Source organism: Bactrocera oleae, chromosome 2, assembly GCF_042242935.1.
Source record: "Bactrocera oleae isolate idBacOlea1 chromosome 2, idBacOlea1, whole genome shotgun sequence".
Classification (NCBI taxonomy): Eukaryota; Metazoa; Arthropoda; class Insecta; order Diptera; family Tephritidae; genus Bactrocera; species Bactrocera oleae.
In genome coordinates, this window is record NC_091536.1 from 6,814,778 (window position 1) to 6,831,088 (window position 16,311).

The 16,311-nt window shown below is 35.1% G+C and overlaps 4 protein-coding genes across 4 annotated transcripts; 2 read left to right on the forward strand and 2 right to left on the reverse strand.

Moving 5' to 3' along the window:
* Positions 1-464: 464 nt before the first annotated feature.
* Positions 465-2,321, reverse strand: LOC106614322 (WD repeat-containing protein 55 homolog). Its single transcript, XM_014230009.3, has 2 exons — positions 2,124-2,321; positions 465-2,069 (listed from the first exon to the last, which is right to left on the reverse strand). The coding sequence occupies exons 1-2, from the start codon at positions 2,129-2,131 to the stop codon at positions 581-583; spliced, it is 1,497 nt and encodes a 498-aa protein (XP_014085484.1). The 5' UTR covers positions 2,132-2,321; the 3' UTR covers positions 465-580.
* Positions 2,322-2,803: 482 nt separating this feature from the next.
* Positions 2,804-7,874, forward strand: Blm (Bloom syndrome helicase). The gene is made up of 6 exons (XM_014230062.3): positions 2,804-3,902; positions 4,007-5,305; positions 5,363-6,185; positions 6,255-6,451; positions 6,579-6,669; positions 6,725-7,874. Exons 1-6 carry the CDS (start codon positions 2,871-2,873, stop codon positions 7,759-7,761), a joined length of 4,479 nt encoding a protein of 1,492 aa, XP_014085537.2. The 5' UTR covers positions 2,804-2,870; the 3' UTR covers positions 7,762-7,874.
* On the reverse strand, positions 7,855-9,010 carry MED4 (mediator complex subunit 4). Its single transcript, XM_014230064.3, has 3 exons — positions 8,732-9,010; positions 8,493-8,673; positions 7,855-8,430 (listed from the first exon to the last, which is right to left on the reverse strand). The coding sequence occupies exons 1-3, from the start codon at positions 8,797-8,799 to the stop codon at positions 7,918-7,920; spliced, it is 762 nt and encodes a 253-aa protein (XP_014085539.1). The 5' UTR covers positions 8,800-9,010; the 3' UTR covers positions 7,855-7,917.
* A 303-nt stretch (positions 9,011-9,313) lies between these two features.
* On the forward strand, positions 9,314-13,311 carry p (WD40 repeat domain-containing protein pink). The gene is made up of 6 exons (XM_014230063.3): positions 9,314-9,545; positions 9,635-9,994; positions 10,056-10,202; positions 10,272-10,748; positions 10,815-11,022; positions 11,109-13,311. Exons 1-6 carry the CDS (start codon positions 9,462-9,464, stop codon positions 12,353-12,355), a joined length of 2,523 nt encoding a protein of 840 aa, XP_014085538.2. The 5' UTR covers positions 9,314-9,461; the 3' UTR covers positions 12,356-13,311.
* Positions 13,312-16,311: the final 3,000 nt, after the last annotated feature.

Here is a 16,311-nt window from a genome sequence, read left to right on the forward strand (position 1 = left end):
AAATTCCAATAATTCTAAAACTACGCCGCACCGATATGGTCGCCTGGATGTAGTGCAACGCAGACGAAGAAGCTTCAGACATGTCAGAACACTGCACCACTCCGGTTCATCACGGAATGCCCCTTGTATGTCCAACGAACCCCACTCATCTAACATCTTTCTCCCTATGGTCCGAAATTATCGAAACAGCTCGTTTCCTGGGCCTCCCGTTAGATGACTTCGACAACAACTAAACTGACTCTTACCATCCAAGAGTGGATTAGGTAACCGTTTCAACAACAACTTGGTTGGAAATATATGTATACGAACTACATGTTGTTGTGGGTACTTCTTGTCTGCGATTGCATTCAGTTTATATTTGCAAAAATACATATACATATGTATACTTGCCAAGAATAAGTTATTCGAAATAAAATCAAATATCACATACATATCTCGTTTCAAAATAAACAATAAAAATGCAATTCGTTTTAATTGCTCTATAATTAACCACGACTTTCTTACAAAAATTTACAATACATACAGCAAATTTCTTATACCTTACTTCGTATATTATTCCTATATGTTCAAAGTACCATTTCTATTCATTGTCATCACTGGGTGATTTTGCCAAATCAGCAAAAAAGTCACCAGCATTTGTGAATTTCGAAGATGGTAAATTGTGTCGCTTATCCTTAAATGTGTTGTGCTTTTCATTGTATTTAATGTCAGCAAAATCTTCAAAATATTTTACATTCCAAAAGCGTACATCGTTATTATGTGACGACGAGGCAATCAATTCACCGGAATTACAAACGTCCAAATTTTCAACTGGCATATTGTGTTGCCCCACAATGCCCAGATTACGAAATGGTGCTATATGACAAGCACGTATTATACCCTCTTCACCCGCCACACAAGAAATACGATCCGTAATAGGTATCATTTCGCTGATTGGTGTATTAATGCCTGGATACATATCACAATGATAACCGAATTGACCCCAATTAAATGTATAAAGGCGACCTTTTGATGTACCCACGACTAGTTTCGAATTGCCACGAAATGTACCCATACAATGGAGTTCCTCTTCATAGGGTTCAGATTGTACAAATAGCTTGCGTGATCCTATGTTAATTGTGGTAAGGTAGCCATCACCACTTGTGACCAACAGCAATTTCTTCGATTCGTTAGTGAGCATTTGTGATATAAAATCTTCAACTTCTTTTAACGCAAATATAGAGTCTTTAGTTCGTATATCCCAAAGTTTAACCGTACCCCCATCATCACCAGTAGTAAAGAGGTTCTCATCAATGATGTGCAATTTATTTATAGCTTCATCATGCGCACTTTCATAGAATTTTTTTAGCTTCTCTGTCTCCATGTCGGTTATCATAATGGATTTGTCTTTGGAACAAGTTAGTAAATCACGGCCATCTTCGGTGAATTCAACATCTCTACAGGATTTTGCATGTATTTCAATATTTCGTAGCTGTGTATTACCCTCGTTTGCATAGGCATATAGACATACATCCCCTGTAATCGTAGCGAGTGCTATTATATCACGTTCCGGATGAAAACAAATATCCGTTATGAAATCATCCAATTTGATTTCTGGTGGAGCGGTACGAGGTTTTTTTATGGCCGCAATAATGGCTCGGACTGTTTCATCATCCTCTTCATCTTCATTAAGTTCTAATACACTACTAACTGCACCATCATTATTTCTACTAACACCACTTGAACTTGCACCGGTATCATCGCCTAAATTTGCTTTGGATTTTCTGATAACTTCTTTATTAGCAGTATCCGACATCGAATCATCCGAATCATCTGGTTGAAAATCTGAACTGTCTTCATCTTCATCACCATCTGGTCCGAAGTCAGAGTCTTCTCCATTCGACTGTTGTCGATTCGGTATACTGACGTTGCCATATGCGATTCCATACTCGACTTCAGAGTCCTCTGAATCAAAAGGCTCCAACAAAATTGGTTCGAACACCGCGGCATCTTCAACATCCTCTACATCCGCTAATTCATTCAATTCATCGGATTCGGAATCTTCACCAGGTGTTTTGAAAATTTCGCGCCTATAAACATACCAATGGATTAGATTATTTTTATTAATTGCAAGCTCTACTTACATTCGCATTTTGATATGTGACTGCTTCCTATGAAACTACTAGGTTGAAACGGACCTGTTTTTTGCGAAGCCAAACAAACTTGATACAGTTAGTTAGTTTATAACGATTAACACGAAATCATAAAATTATCTTTAAACAATTCTTAAACAAATTCTTGACAAGATACGACTCTCATAATAAATATTTTTTTACACATGAGGCGTCGGTAAGAAAGTAAAACATGGTTGTATTAAGTAATACATATTTTTAAGTTATTGCCACTGCATTCTTATTATTTATGTATTATTTGCTCAAAAATTAATATCCGTTAAATTTAATGTTAATATTATTTAAGTAAGTGATATATAATATTATTAATATGAATTCAATATATAATATCTAAATAATTTTGTTAAAACTTACATTATAACCTTACCCGTATTTGAAGTGGTATTTGAATTTTTCCTTTAAACGAAAGGTATTTGATAATATTTATTCCATTATTAAAGTTAATAATTTGTAAGCAAACAATTTAAGAAAATGGGCAAATATATAACATATATTTTTTTTCCAAAATTGCATTCAAGTAGTTGATAAAACAATCAAGTACATTAATCTGGCACAGCAAGCAAATGTCAATGGAGAAAACAGCAAGCATTGTATAAATCTAGGCTTATACAATGACAGCAAGCCATAAAAGAAAAAAATCCCCTTTGTAAGCTAACAGGATGTTATGTTTTATATAAATTAGATAAAAAATTAAATAATATGAGTCAGTCAAAGTCATCCGACAGATCTGCCATGTTCAAAAAACAATTATCGCTGAGTTCGTTCTTAGAGGGAAACACGACACGCTCAGGCTCTGTAAATAATGATACCGGGCAGAAGTCGGCTAAACAAAAGAATCCGACTGCTGAAGGGACATCAAAACCAGTCACACGAATCAACAATAATGATACAAAACTTACAAATTGTAAAAGTCTTGCTTATGCACCTGTGCGGAAACAGCAATCAACAAAAATGCTGAACCCAATATTTGTGGATTCCTCAAGTGAAGACGAGACCGATGATGAAAATCACACGAATTGTAACAACAGCAGCAATAGAGGTGTATCGAGGGCAATTGTGCATCGTTACACATTTGATGACTGCAGTCAATCACCACTTGCGCCTTTGGAAAATAAAAAGAACACCAATAATAGTATAATAAAACCAATATCTAATAGTTATAGCATTTATTCGCTAAAAAACGAAAAACATTCCGATGAAATAGATCTGCACAAAAGCGTAAATCAAGAAGAAACGGATTATAAAGTTGATTATATGAGTACCAAAACAGCAAGATGTAAATATGTAGCTGAAAATGGTACGAAGGACATTATTCTGGAAAATTTAGCACACTTAAACAACAAAGTTAAGGGCAGTCCTCATAAGAATGTGAACATTATTGATAAAATGCGGACAGATGTGAACTTTTCAGCAAAGGATCAAAACACAGTTACAAGTAAAACAAGTCACGTTGAAAATGAGCAAAAGACGCTTGGTAACGAAATGTTGCATGACGATTACTTAGAGTTTAATCATATGAGTAAGGAATCACCACCAAAAGTATTAATATCCCCTACAGGTGGTACGAAAAACCTTCCTTTATATCGTGCATATGAAAATTCTAATGCTATTCAACAAAGTAAAGAGAATGAAACTGTTGTAAGAAAACCAAAAATTACTATTGATACAGAGCTATCCGATCAACTGAATATGATCGAACAAGATTCGACGTTTAAAATATGTACAAAGGAAGTAAGTAAGAAAGTAATATTATTGTGGTTTTAGCTACAATAACAACGTCTACAGAGAGCCGCATTTATTTTACATTTATTATTATTATTATTTTTTATTTTTAGGCCACAGATTTGGAGCTTAAAACAAGTAACACTTTCTTCAAATCTTCTTATTACGACTTATTGGAAAAATTTGCTCAAATTATTGATCAGGTGCCTATAAACTATTTTGATGGTATCCATGGCTTTGACAAAAGCATTTATTTACGTTTGAAAACAATGCGTAATAAATTGAAAGCTCGTTCAAAACTTGTACAAACTGAATTAGAAAAACGTCAGAAGCAAACCCGAAATCTGCAGGCTCTTACCGTTTCCGATGTGGACTACGATGCATTAGAGGCGGAAGAAATGCAGATGCTTGAAGAGTGCAAATGGCAAAAGTTGGATATATCTCCAACAAACACACCTCAAAGCATTTTTAGTAATGCATCAATTACACCATCCTCTTCAATTGATGATTCCAGAACACCAGATTGCCACAAAAATGAAGCAGATATATTGACTATCGATGATACTGACGATGAAGCTTTGCAAAAAAGTTATTTAACACAAGCTGCCGCTTTAGATGACGAAGCATCGGAAAAATTAACTTCACAAAGTCCGAAACCAGATGAAGATGAACTGGAGTCTTTACTAGCAGATATAAAGGATAACGATAATTTACTACGTGGTTGTAAATCAAATTACAACAACTACTCATATAAAGATTTCGAAGACAAAGCTACGCCGAAACAGTCCACAAATACTAAAACGGCAGAAATATCCCCAGAAGACTTGCAGCAATGGTTAACTCAAACTGATGATGACGGATGGCAAGTTTACGATCCGGAAAAATTTGAAATAGCCGCTTCACAGGCTATATTGCTCGATTCGCCAGTGTCAAAAACGTCTATCCCCAATAAGAGTTCTATAGTGCCGATAATGAATATTATGCTAAGCGATGATGAATATGATGACATGCCATCAACAAGTGCTGCAAGTATGCGCAAACTTAATACGTCCATTACGACAACCTCTAATGCATCACCCGTGAAACCTGCACAAAAAATCGATGGTAATTTCCATGCAGATACACATAATGATGGTATTACCGGTGAGTTCGATGGCACTAAGTATGCGCACTCACAAGCCGTCAAAGAGGCGTTGAGCAGCAACTTTGGTCTGAAAAGCTTTCGACCCAATCAATTGCAAGTGATCAACGCCGCATTATTAGGGCATGATTGTTTTGTATTAATGCCAACCGGTGGTGGAAAGTCACTTTGCTATCAGTTGCCCGCATTACTAAGTGAAGGCGTTACGTTGGTTATTAGTCCACTGAAATCTTTAATTCTTGATCAAGTTAATAAGTTGGAGTCGTTGGATGTAAGTAGTTCGGTATTGTTTTAGTGTTTTTCTTTAAATAGTATTTGCTTGTAACAGATATATGCGAAGAATTTATCTGGTACGCAGACACTGCAGGAGGTGCGCGCCATTTACTGTGATCTGAAAACAAGCCCGCCACGCATTAAAATACTTTACGTTACACCCGAAAAAATATCAAGCTCACCACAATTTCAAGACATGCTTGATGATTTGTATGAGAAAAATTACATTAGTCGCTTTGTTATTGATGAGGCACATTGTGTTTCACAGTGGGGTCACGACTTCCGTCCAGATTACAAGCGTCTCGGCATACTGCGTAAACGTTTTCCCAAAGTACCAACAATGGCATTAACCGCCACAGCTACGCCACGTGTACGCATCGATATATTACGCCAATTAAACTTAACGCACACCAAATGGTTCTTATCTAGTTTTAATCGCAGTAATTTAAAGTATGCCGTATTACCTAAACGCGGCGCTAGCACTTTGGATGAAATAAAAGCATTTATACGTGCACGTCCTGCAAACTGGTGTGGCATAGTGTATTGCCTGTCGCGTAAGGAATGCGAAGATGTGGCGAACAAATTGCATGCGTCTGGCATTAATTCGCTAGCCTATCATGCTGGCTTAACAGATGCTATACGCGAGACGCGTCAGAAGGATTGGCTGACTGGTAAGGTACGTGTGATATGTGCGACGATAGCATTCGGCATGGGTATCGATAAGCCAGATGTGCGTTTTGTGCTACATTTTTCGTTGCCAAAATCAATTGAAGGTTATTATCAAGAAGCTGGACGAGCGGGACGTGATGGTGATATAGCGCACTGTTTGCTCTACTACAATTACTCGGATATGATGAGAATGAAAAAGCTCTTGGATTGTAAGTAATTAATGAATATGAGTTAAATTTGCTAAACTTTTTAATTTCCTTAATTTCAATTAAATTTAGTGGATAATTCCGTCGCTTTAGACGTGAAGAAAATACACTTAGATAATTTAAATCGTATTGTGGGCTACTGTGAAAATGTTACCGATTGTCGACGAGCACAACAACTCGACTACTTTGGCGAACATTTTACTAGCGAACAATGTCTCGAGCGAAGAGAGACGGCCTGTGATAATTGCCTTAAGAAGAATACTTATCAGGTAAATATAGTAAACGATATTAGTAAAACCCGATGAAATCACTTTAAGAATGATTTTTACAATATTTTTTCTACAAAAAAAATTTTCTATTAAAATTTTAACAATTATATAAAATTTTGAATTGCAGGAAATGAATGTGTTGGAACAATGCCGCAAGGTAGCACGTGCTGTTAAAGAAATTTGTAGTGGACGCTCACGATTCACGCTACTACATATAGGTAACTTTAGATTTTTCAGTTTGGATAATTACACGATTAATTTCTCATTTTATAGCTGATGTACTGAAGGGTTCCTTAATTAAACGCATCGTGGAATGCGGTCATGACAAAACGCCACATCATGCTGTATTCAAAGATTGGGACAAATCGGACATACAACGTTTGTTGCGAAAAATGGTTTTAGAGGGTTACCTGCGTGAAGACTTAATATTTTCCAATGATATACCGCAGGCATATATTTATTTGGGTCCCAAAGTGCAGGTGCTAATGCAAGAGAGTGTTGCATTAAAATTTGCTATTTCGCGTAAAGAGAATGCAAAGCGTCCACTACCTGGATTTAGTAGCGGTATTGCGGTTACAAAAGATAGCGCAGCTGAGGCAACACAACTACGTTCAATCTATGAACGTTGCTATTCCGACCTTTTAGATTTATGTCGTACGATAGCTGCGGCGCGTAGTGTTACAATGGCTAGTATAATGAATATGCAAGCATTGAAAGCGATGTCAGAAGAATTGCCAGAGTCTGAGAAGGATATGTTGAGCATACCTCATGTTACGAAGGCGAATTTTGAAAAATATGGTGGTAAAATGTTGGAAATTACACGCAATTATGCTGCCGAAAAGCTGTGCCTTTTAATGGATTTGGAAGATGCGCATCAGCAGCAACAATTGCAAAAAGCAAACAAGAACAAAGCAGCGAAGGCGGATACACGGCCGCCTACCACCGCAGTTTCTGACGATTTAGATGAGGATGATGAGATCGGTTGGACAGCAGCAGCAGCTTCTCAAGGCAGTATGAATAGCAGTGGTGGTGGACGTAAACGTAAACGCGCGTGGCGTGGTGGCGGCGCAAAACGTACGAAAAAAACTACAGGGTGGGCAACGAGCGGTAAAAGCCCCGCGAAACGCGCAACCGGAAAAGCGAGAGGTGGAGGCAAAACAACGCCAAGAGCGACGCATCGAAAAGCAGTCGCCAGTACAAGCATTAGAGGTCGCGGTGGTGTCACTAAAAGTGCCAACAATGCTTGGTTGTGTAAAAAATCGAGTTCTAGTGGTGCATTCGAATTGATGCCATTGCCAAAATCCAAATAGCAAAACACGACAATCTTATGTACAAAACGCTTAGTTTGTAGAATATGTTTAAGTATCGTTTGTATTTTTGTAAGCTTCAATAAAAAGGTTAAATTTGTTTTATATAAAAGGGATTGTAACTATTTATTAATTTAAAAAATATTTATTTGAATTAATTTATTGTGAGTCGCTGGAGCTCGAGCTAGAACTGTCCGTCGACATGACCTCGACATCATCTTGAGATGCCTCTTTGTGTGCACGTGTCTCCAAAGCAACAGAATTACCAGTAGATCCCATAGACATATGTAATTCACCCAGATTATTCCAATTGAATTGATTTTGAAAGGCATTGGGTACTTCCGTCATGCTGCGTTGCGCATCCGGTACATTATTTTGGTGTGCCACACCACCACCATTTATATTTAAATCTGATTTACCCAGAAAGCCATTGCGCATTTCAATATCGGTAGGATAGGGGCGTCGCACATCGCCGATGCACCAAGTAAGCGGTGCACTTACTGCATTTGCTGCACTAATACGATGTGCATATTTAATAAGTTCTTCTGACGATACCGGTCGCTTTTTCGCCTGATTAATGCTGGCTAGCTTTTGGCGTGCTTGAAAAATTGCTGTTGAAAGTATAAGTTCTGCTTCCTTCAATGATTTTTGCAACTTTTGTATTTCACGATCCTGCAGCAAGTGTTAGTGTCTAATAAAAAATATATTCACTATGAATAGTGATTAGTACTCACATGCACTTCAACTTTAGCGCGTAATTCGTCCATTTTCTGTTCAATTTTAGCCTGTTCGTCGGCCAATTCAAGCATTTTCCTGAATTCTTCATCTTTAGACACCAGCAAATCCACAAGAGCGGTATGGTCCGCAGTGGAAATTTTCTGATGCTTTGGCGCAACAGTATTTTCAATTAGTTCTCTAGTGGATAGAAATTTATAACTTTTTTGCAAATTATATTTTGTATAATGTAACTTACTTTGCCACCAATTCAATATCATCTAACAAAAGCAATAGACGCTCCTTTGTGCTCAGATGGAACGACATGTCCTTTTACTCTATGTAATGTAAATTCTTGCCGTGTGGTTTCTAATATGTCCAGTTATTTATGCAAACAGCTGAAATCGTTTTGTTTTAAAAAAAATTTGGTAAATGTATAAAATTGCGCGGAAAATGCAAACTTATTCGAAATGTGTTTGAAATTAAATGAATTACAATAATGACCAAAGGCAATAAATGCGAATGTAGACAAACGTTAAGAAGATCTGAGCAAAACACAAAATATGGTGATAAAAGGGGATGGTAATGAGACATAATAATCGATATTTGCCATATTTTTCCAAAGTTACATTATTTAATTTCAATATGCTTAAATTTTATATGATATATCATATCTTTTCTCTGTTCCAAATGAATTGTTGTATATTGTACGGAAATCTTTCACACGAATATGTAGTGGTTGTTCTGTTACTTTACTTGTTATAATGTATAAAGCAGCACCCTTTACTGTATCGTTACTTTAGCATCATCTGGCATCTTCTTTCACCTTTCACAATTGTTGTAGCAATTTCTATTCCACTTGTGAAGGTAGACAAATTAATTGTGGGTGAACATTGTTTTCTATATATGAATTAAAATTGTAAAGTTTTTACAATTATTTGCATTTAATAAATCACTCCGAAACGTAGTCTTCTCTGGCATGAGCAACAATGACGGAATTATATTGTCTTACAAACTTTATTGATTTTTCTCAAACTTTACATGAGCCGCTTAAACACAGCAATCGTATCAAGGTGAGGGACAAGCTTTTGTTTATAAAACAATATTCACAAAATTTAGATTTGTTGTATTATATTTTAATTTGCTGTTTGTATTTATTTAGTACACTTGCTTCGATATTTCTACAAACTATGTAATTTTTGGGGCTACTTCTGGGTCATTGTACCTCTTTAATCGCTGCTCTGGTAAATTTTTACAACTGATACCCAATAAACATGGACCAGTGACGCATTTAGCTATATCTGCAAATGAAAAGTATGTCGCATTCTCTACACAGCGGTCAATGATCTGTGTGTACGCTGTAAATATTTCTACACACACAACCCCACAAGTGATCTTCACGAATCTAAGCAGCGATCAAACTTTACAAGTAACATGTATACATTGGACGCAGGATGAGAAGCAGTTTTACTATGGTGATACGCGTGGACAAGTAAACTTAGTGCTACTTTCCTCATTTATTGTAAGTTTTCAAAGTGTCTTAATTATAAATTAAGATAATTGTGTAAGCATATATTTAACAGGGGAAGAGTTTACTCAATATGGGTGTGCATCCTATTTTATTTCTGGAATCGCCAATAGTGCAAATTGATGATTTTGAGTCACTACTACTTGTTTCTAACTACAATAAATGCATTTTATGTAACACCGAGTATGAAGAATATAAACAGGTAATTAATTGCATGTCGTATTTTTTTATTATTGTTTAAATATTAAACTAGTTATATTTTTTCTTTAAGATTGGAAATCGTCCGCGAGATGGTGCATTTGGCGCTTGCTTTGCAATTTCTAACAATGAAACGACACAACCATCACGCATTTACTGTTCTCGTCCAGGTTCACGAATTTGGGAGGTAGATTTTGAAGGCGAAGTTTTGCAAACGCATCAATTTAAAACAGCGCTAGCTATACCACCGGTAAAAATACACAAGTTCCACGGCACTGAAGAAGAGACAATTTCCAAATACGAAGAAAACGATGAAATGCTCGAATATCAGTCGCAAAATTTACAGTTTGCTAGAATTCAAATGCTTAACAAAGACTTTCTACTCACTTTTACCGAATTCGGTTTGTATGTATTTGATATGCGCACATCGGCAGTCGTTTTGTGGTGCAACCAATTTGAGCGAATTGTGGATTGTCGTGTAATTGGCAAGGAAATTGTGGTTTTTACACAAACTGGTTCGTTATACAGTGTGCAATTGAGTCCATTAAAGGTAATTTAATTTATAATAAGGCTGATTATGAATTATTTTTTTTAATGTTTTCTTTTTTTATTGCAGGCACATGCTTGCGCTTTGGTGCGACAAGAAAAACTGCTGGAGTGTGCATGTCTGATGCGCAAACATGTAAAATATTTCGCTGATAAAGCACGGGAAGATTATGATTTAAATATACTCAATCAAATCAAACGGTTTCTAATTAACCGTCAAGAATTTGAATTATTAAATGATCTCTCGGTTATATTTGATGCTATTATGCAGTGTGAAGGTGAGTAGATTGTTTCGAGTTTTTATTTATATACTTTTTTTTTTTTACTATTTAATAAACATTTTATTATTTTGGTTTTACTTTAGCCGTTGGCGATAATAACAGCACCGGCAGCAGTTCCGGCACCACAGAGCGTAGTGCAAGCGTTGGCGCCATTGGTATACCGTTTGTGACCAATAACAATCATACGCCACCGGCTAAAGAGGTTTACGTACTCGAAAATGCTTTTTGCGAAAATATTCGCTCCACTAAAGGTGGTGAAAAACATTTCAAAGATGCGCTTTTAACAGTGACCGGAAAATTTGGTAAAAATATTATCAAATATAAATTTAATATCTTCGCTGATGAGCAAAAGAAATTGGTACGAGAACTGATACCGTCTAATGAGCGTTCAATACCATTTAACGATATTAAAGCGATTTACGAAAAAGATGAAGATATTGTGTGTCGAACAAAAAAATCACAAGTCACAGAATCTAAACAAAATATTACAAATAATGGACATAATATAAGTGCCGAGGAGAAAACCATATATAATTTATATTTAATATGCAAAAGTGCAAAAATAAGCAACATAAATTTCGTAGAACGTTATCGCTCGTTATTCGATGAATACACTGCGCGCGAATTAATCGACTTGCTGCGCAAATTGCAGGAGGTAATGCAAGAGCATGGTGATAATGCTACACAGGCACGTAAAAACTGCTATGAGATGTACTTTAATTACCTGAATACCGAGCTTATTTGGGAAATGGACGATTATACGCGCGACTTTATAGCGGAGGGTTTTGTGCTGCTCAATACATTGGCGGATATAGTGCGTTGCGATAATTGTGCCTTTCCTTTGCGTTTTGACAACACTTGTGTCTTTCATGAATTGGGCGCGGTATTGCTACGTTACTATTGGTCGCGTAATGAGCAGGTAAAATGCTTTGATGTGCTAATGCAAGTGCCAGCTCTGCTGGATGTATTAGCGAAATTCTATATGGCCGAAAATAATGTGGATAAAGTCGTACCGATTATTTTAAGCTACCGGCAACCCGAATTGCTATTGGAAATCGGCAAAGGTCTTAGTTTAGCAGCATGGGCGCGTTGCTTTGAACAATTCGTTGACTTGCAACAAGGACGCTTGTGTTGTGTTAATTGTGAATGCGTAACAACGGTCGATAATGTTAACCAGCATTTTTTCTACACTTGGAATTGCTTTCTAAGCATCGCACTGGAGTATTTGCATGCGCAAGAAATTTTTGCACTGATTTTCAAATGGTCAAATTATATAGCGAATGATGCTATAGATCGCGAATTCTACACGCGCTGTATGTTGAAAGGCTAAGTAAAAATAGCACATACCTGCCTACAGGTACACTAATAAGACAAAGACTACGTGCGTGTTTGGGAGTGACTGAAAATGTAAATGGTGTTGCAACTTGAGTATATTCATTTAATATTTTTTTTAATATTTGCCCATTGAAAACATTGTTTAATCAAACTCAAACTCAAATATGCATCAAAATCTTTCTGCCATATATTTACTAATTATATTAAACAAATATATATATATATATATAAGGAGTTAAAAATCTAAAGCGAAAGTAAGCAGACAGTTACATATATATAATTACAGAAAAATATTTATATATACACATACAAGTATATACATGTTTGAAAAATATGACGAATTTAAATGTTATGGGACTGTAATGATATCGCAGCGATAGAAAATTCCCGGCTATTGGCTTTTGCCGCCTATATACATATATAAATGATTGCTGCAATGTTGAAAATCTCATATTGCAGCGTTACATAAAGTATTATATTGATGAAAAATCTAAATAGTATATATAAAACAATTAAACTATAAATTGTATGTGTTTAAGTAATCCAAATAAATGACTTGTATTTAATGTATAAATGTTATTATCAGCAAAATGTTCAAATAAACAACAAATAATATTACATTACATTCCAAAAATATATGTACACTACACATTTTCACCACAAAATTTCCCCTCACATATGTCTGTATATAATTACAGCGTTTATTGCAAAACAGTAAAACAAACGTTTTATTTATATGCGCATGTATACGCTTGCAGCTGAAATACTATATTATTTGTGCACTGTGTACTAGGCATATGAATGAGTATATAGCGTATTATTATGCTTCGCCTTTTAAAATGCTTTATTTATGCTATATAAGTATATATTTAAGCAGTTCCATATATACATAATTGTATTTAAAATTTGTATTATTTGCTTGTATTCACACAATAAATCAAAATTGACAAAGCTTTTGCAATTGAACTACAATAAAAGAATATTAGGCTCATGTGTTTGCTGTAGCAACAACAACAATAACTGCTTGGGGATATGTTGAAAACTCTTCATCATAACTGTCATGCTCCAAAACGAGGAAAATTGGAAGAACGTGAAAAATTATATAGAAAACGTACTACGGATTAAAAAACGGGACCTGGACGCAGGTAATGGCATGTAAGTCTTAAGGCGAGAAATATGGAACGCCACCCTGAAGTAATGCGAAAGCGGTTCCAGGGTGGGCGACGGTTTCCTGGAGGAGAGTTTTTAGTGACCTGCAAGTGGCACATACCATTGCTGTGACGACACAATGACGATGCGGAAGGCAAATGGCTGCCAAACACACACTAATTGACATGTGGAGATCAAATTTCACCTGTACATAAAAAATGGTTGTACTACAATAATTTAATTTAAAAAAAATGGTATCGATTCGGTTTGCACAGTTTAAATGAACCAGTCCAAGTCGAATTTGAGCGGATGGTATGTAGACATTTAAGCTCTACTGGGAACGATAAATAAAAATACAGGGGAATTCAAGACAGATTTGCGTAGTTGTCAGAATTGCAAACCAACTCTGATTTTGAATGGTGTCACAGTATCTGATTGGATTTGCGTCTTTTTGAACATATGCAAAACCAATATTCGAATCAGCTGTCTACTAATGGAACAAAATTTTCAAATTAATAAATTAGGATGCGTTTTATACATTTGAAATGCTGAATGCAGTCTACTAAAGTTTACAATGAGTTCCACTATTTTAGCTTTTATTTTATTTGAAGAAAAAAAGCAACGAAAAAATAAAAGGAATATATTAAAAGAGCACATTAATCCATTTGATGCACCAGCGGAGTCGCATGTGAAATTTGGCTTGCATTTACTTGTATGTTTTTTGTACATGTTTACATATTTATATCACATTATCGACTGAATAAAGACGCATTTGGGTGTTAAATTATGTTTGTTACGTTTTGTAAATTCTCTTAAAATATCTTGATTTTTTCCATAAACTCGATAATTATGACATTTTTTGTTTTATTCTTATGTTTTCTCCTATAGAAATAACGATAAATTAAATCGTAACAATAATATAAATTATTTTCTTAACTTACATTTCAAATCTGTCAGCAAAATCCTCTTGCTTTGTTTCTGATAACAAAATCGATAAAATTGGTTTCCGTGACACCCAAAACCGATACAATTTCTGTTTTGAACGTCAAACCAATGATATCTGAATTCATGAGACCTACATTTTTTTTATCGGTTTCAATTCTGATTCCGACAACTATCAGATTCTACAACACCCCTGATAAAGAGCTTTTACAGAGGCGGCATTTTAAAACTTTTTTGTTTTTAAACAAAATAACAGTTATTGTTACGTAACTATAACAATTAGATATACGCTGCCGTGACATTTTTTGTAGATATTTATTTGTGCTGCAAAGTCTTAGTAGTTTCCGATGAAAGGAATTTTTTAGGTACTTTTTTATACTCTGGGCTACATTATTGGCGTTTTATTAAGGATGCATAGCTTATTTGAAAATGTAACATAGCCTATATTCACTGGACAGAATGTAGCTTCAAAACGATGAATACATTTTAGATATCCATCTAGTAGTTTCGGAGCCTATTCAATTCAAACAATCAAATCTTTCTTCTTTATAATATTAGTATAGATCTGCGACATTTTCATATTTAGTATAATATATGTATATGTACATACAATACATAAGGAATTTCAGTAAGAATCCGCATTGTGCATATGTACGTAGTTATGTGTGGCCTTATACACCCATATAAAACATCTTTGTATGATTGTGTGAGCTTGATTTATTAATGTGGAAAAGGTATACATATGCACATATGCCCGCTCGCTTTTATTCGCATTGCCTGCAGTGTCACAAAGGACATTTTCTACAAAAGGCATTCAGCAAAGTTAACCGCATTTACCTTAAATGAGAACTATTTGCGTTTCATTTTGGATTTCTTTGAGCTAGTTTATCAAGCAAATATTTTACGGCTTATACAGTTACCTTAGAAACAATTGCTAACAGGATTCGCACTGATGCACATTCACAGCGACATTCATATAAATATTACATAAGAGGGTACGTCATTTACGAAGTTTATTTTTTTTTTGCAAACACCACTTGAAGTTTCAGTTTTTGCCATAAAAACAAGTACCCAACGTAAACACTTTATTTTCAGTTTAAACCGTGCCTAAATCATATTTCTTTTTCCTTGTATATAATATAGGGTTTCTTGATATTTTTTGTTGAACAAGTAAACCTACAAAAAGGGATTTTCATAAAACCACCCTTTAAAAGTTATGCATCAAATGCACTCAGGTTCAGTAATTCAGTAAGTGTGCACCACGTCGTATGAGCAACATATAATTTATAAAACGCTTGTAAGAATGCTCCGTACATTTGATGCATAACTTTTACTGCGTATAACTTAGAAAATAATGTTTCTATACAAAAATTCTCAGGATATTTTTTGTAGAGCAGAAAATTTTGTATTAGAATATAATTTGTTGTAGGTTTATTTTCTTTACAAAAAAAAAATTACTCTAATTACCCTTTTTGTTAGTGGGAAAGCTTAAATATCAGAGTGCGTTTGCAAAAAAACAAAAACAATTAAATAACAAACTTAATTTACATATACTTAATTGCCAACGTTTGAAGTCAGAAAGTGGTTTATATACATAAGGGCTGAGAAATTGAAAGAAAATGCATATTAAAAGTAAAATATTTTGCATGTTTGCATTAAAATCCTTTACTTTGAGTGTTTTGCTTCTGTGCGGCTAAAATTGTTACCAATTATTACTCAATTTATTATAACATGACAAAGTTTTATAAATATTGTTTATAAGCCACTGTTCATTTGATATACTTGAAGAAGTGTAGCCTGTCTAGATGGAATATTTAATATTTTACGTGGGGTATGAACATTTCGCTAGTTTTCCGTGCT

Excerpts from the sequence above, each read along its gene's own strand:
- Blm (XM_014230062.3), top strand. The coding sequence starts at position 2,871 with ATGAGTCAGTCAAAGTCATCCGACAGATCTGCCATGTTCAAAAAACAA. Across the intron at positions 6,452-6,578 it reads TTAAGAAGAATACTTATCAG|GAAATGAATGTGTTGGAACA; the intron begins GTAAATATAGTA and ends TTTGAATTGCAG. Across the intron at positions 6,670-6,724 it reads ATTCACGCTACTACATATAG|CTGATGTACTGAAGGGTTCC; the intron begins GTAACTTTAGAT and ends CTCATTTTATAG.
- MED4 (XM_014230064.3), bottom strand. The coding sequence starts at position 8,799 with ATGTCGTTCCATCTGAGCACAAAGGAGCGTCTATTGCTTTTGTTAGAT. Across the intron at positions 8,674-8,731 it reads GATATTGAATTGGTGGCAAA|AGAACTAATTGAAAATACTG; the intron begins GTAAGTTACATT and ends TCTATCCACTAG. Across the intron at positions 8,431-8,492 it reads GCGCTAAAGTTGAAGTGCAT|GATCGTGAAATACAAAAGTT; the intron begins GTGAGTACTAAT and ends CACTTGCTGCAG.
- p (XM_014230063.3), top strand. The coding sequence starts at position 9,462 with ATGACGGAATTATATTGTCTTACAAACTTTATTGATTTTTCTCAAACT. Across the intron at positions 9,995-10,055 it reads TGCTACTTTCCTCATTTATT|GGGAAGAGTTTACTCAATAT; the intron begins GTAAGTTTTCAA and ends TATATTTAACAG. Across the intron at positions 10,749-10,814 it reads TGCAATTGAGTCCATTAAAG|GCACATGCTTGCGCTTTGGT; the intron begins GTAATTTAATTT and ends TTTTTATTGCAG.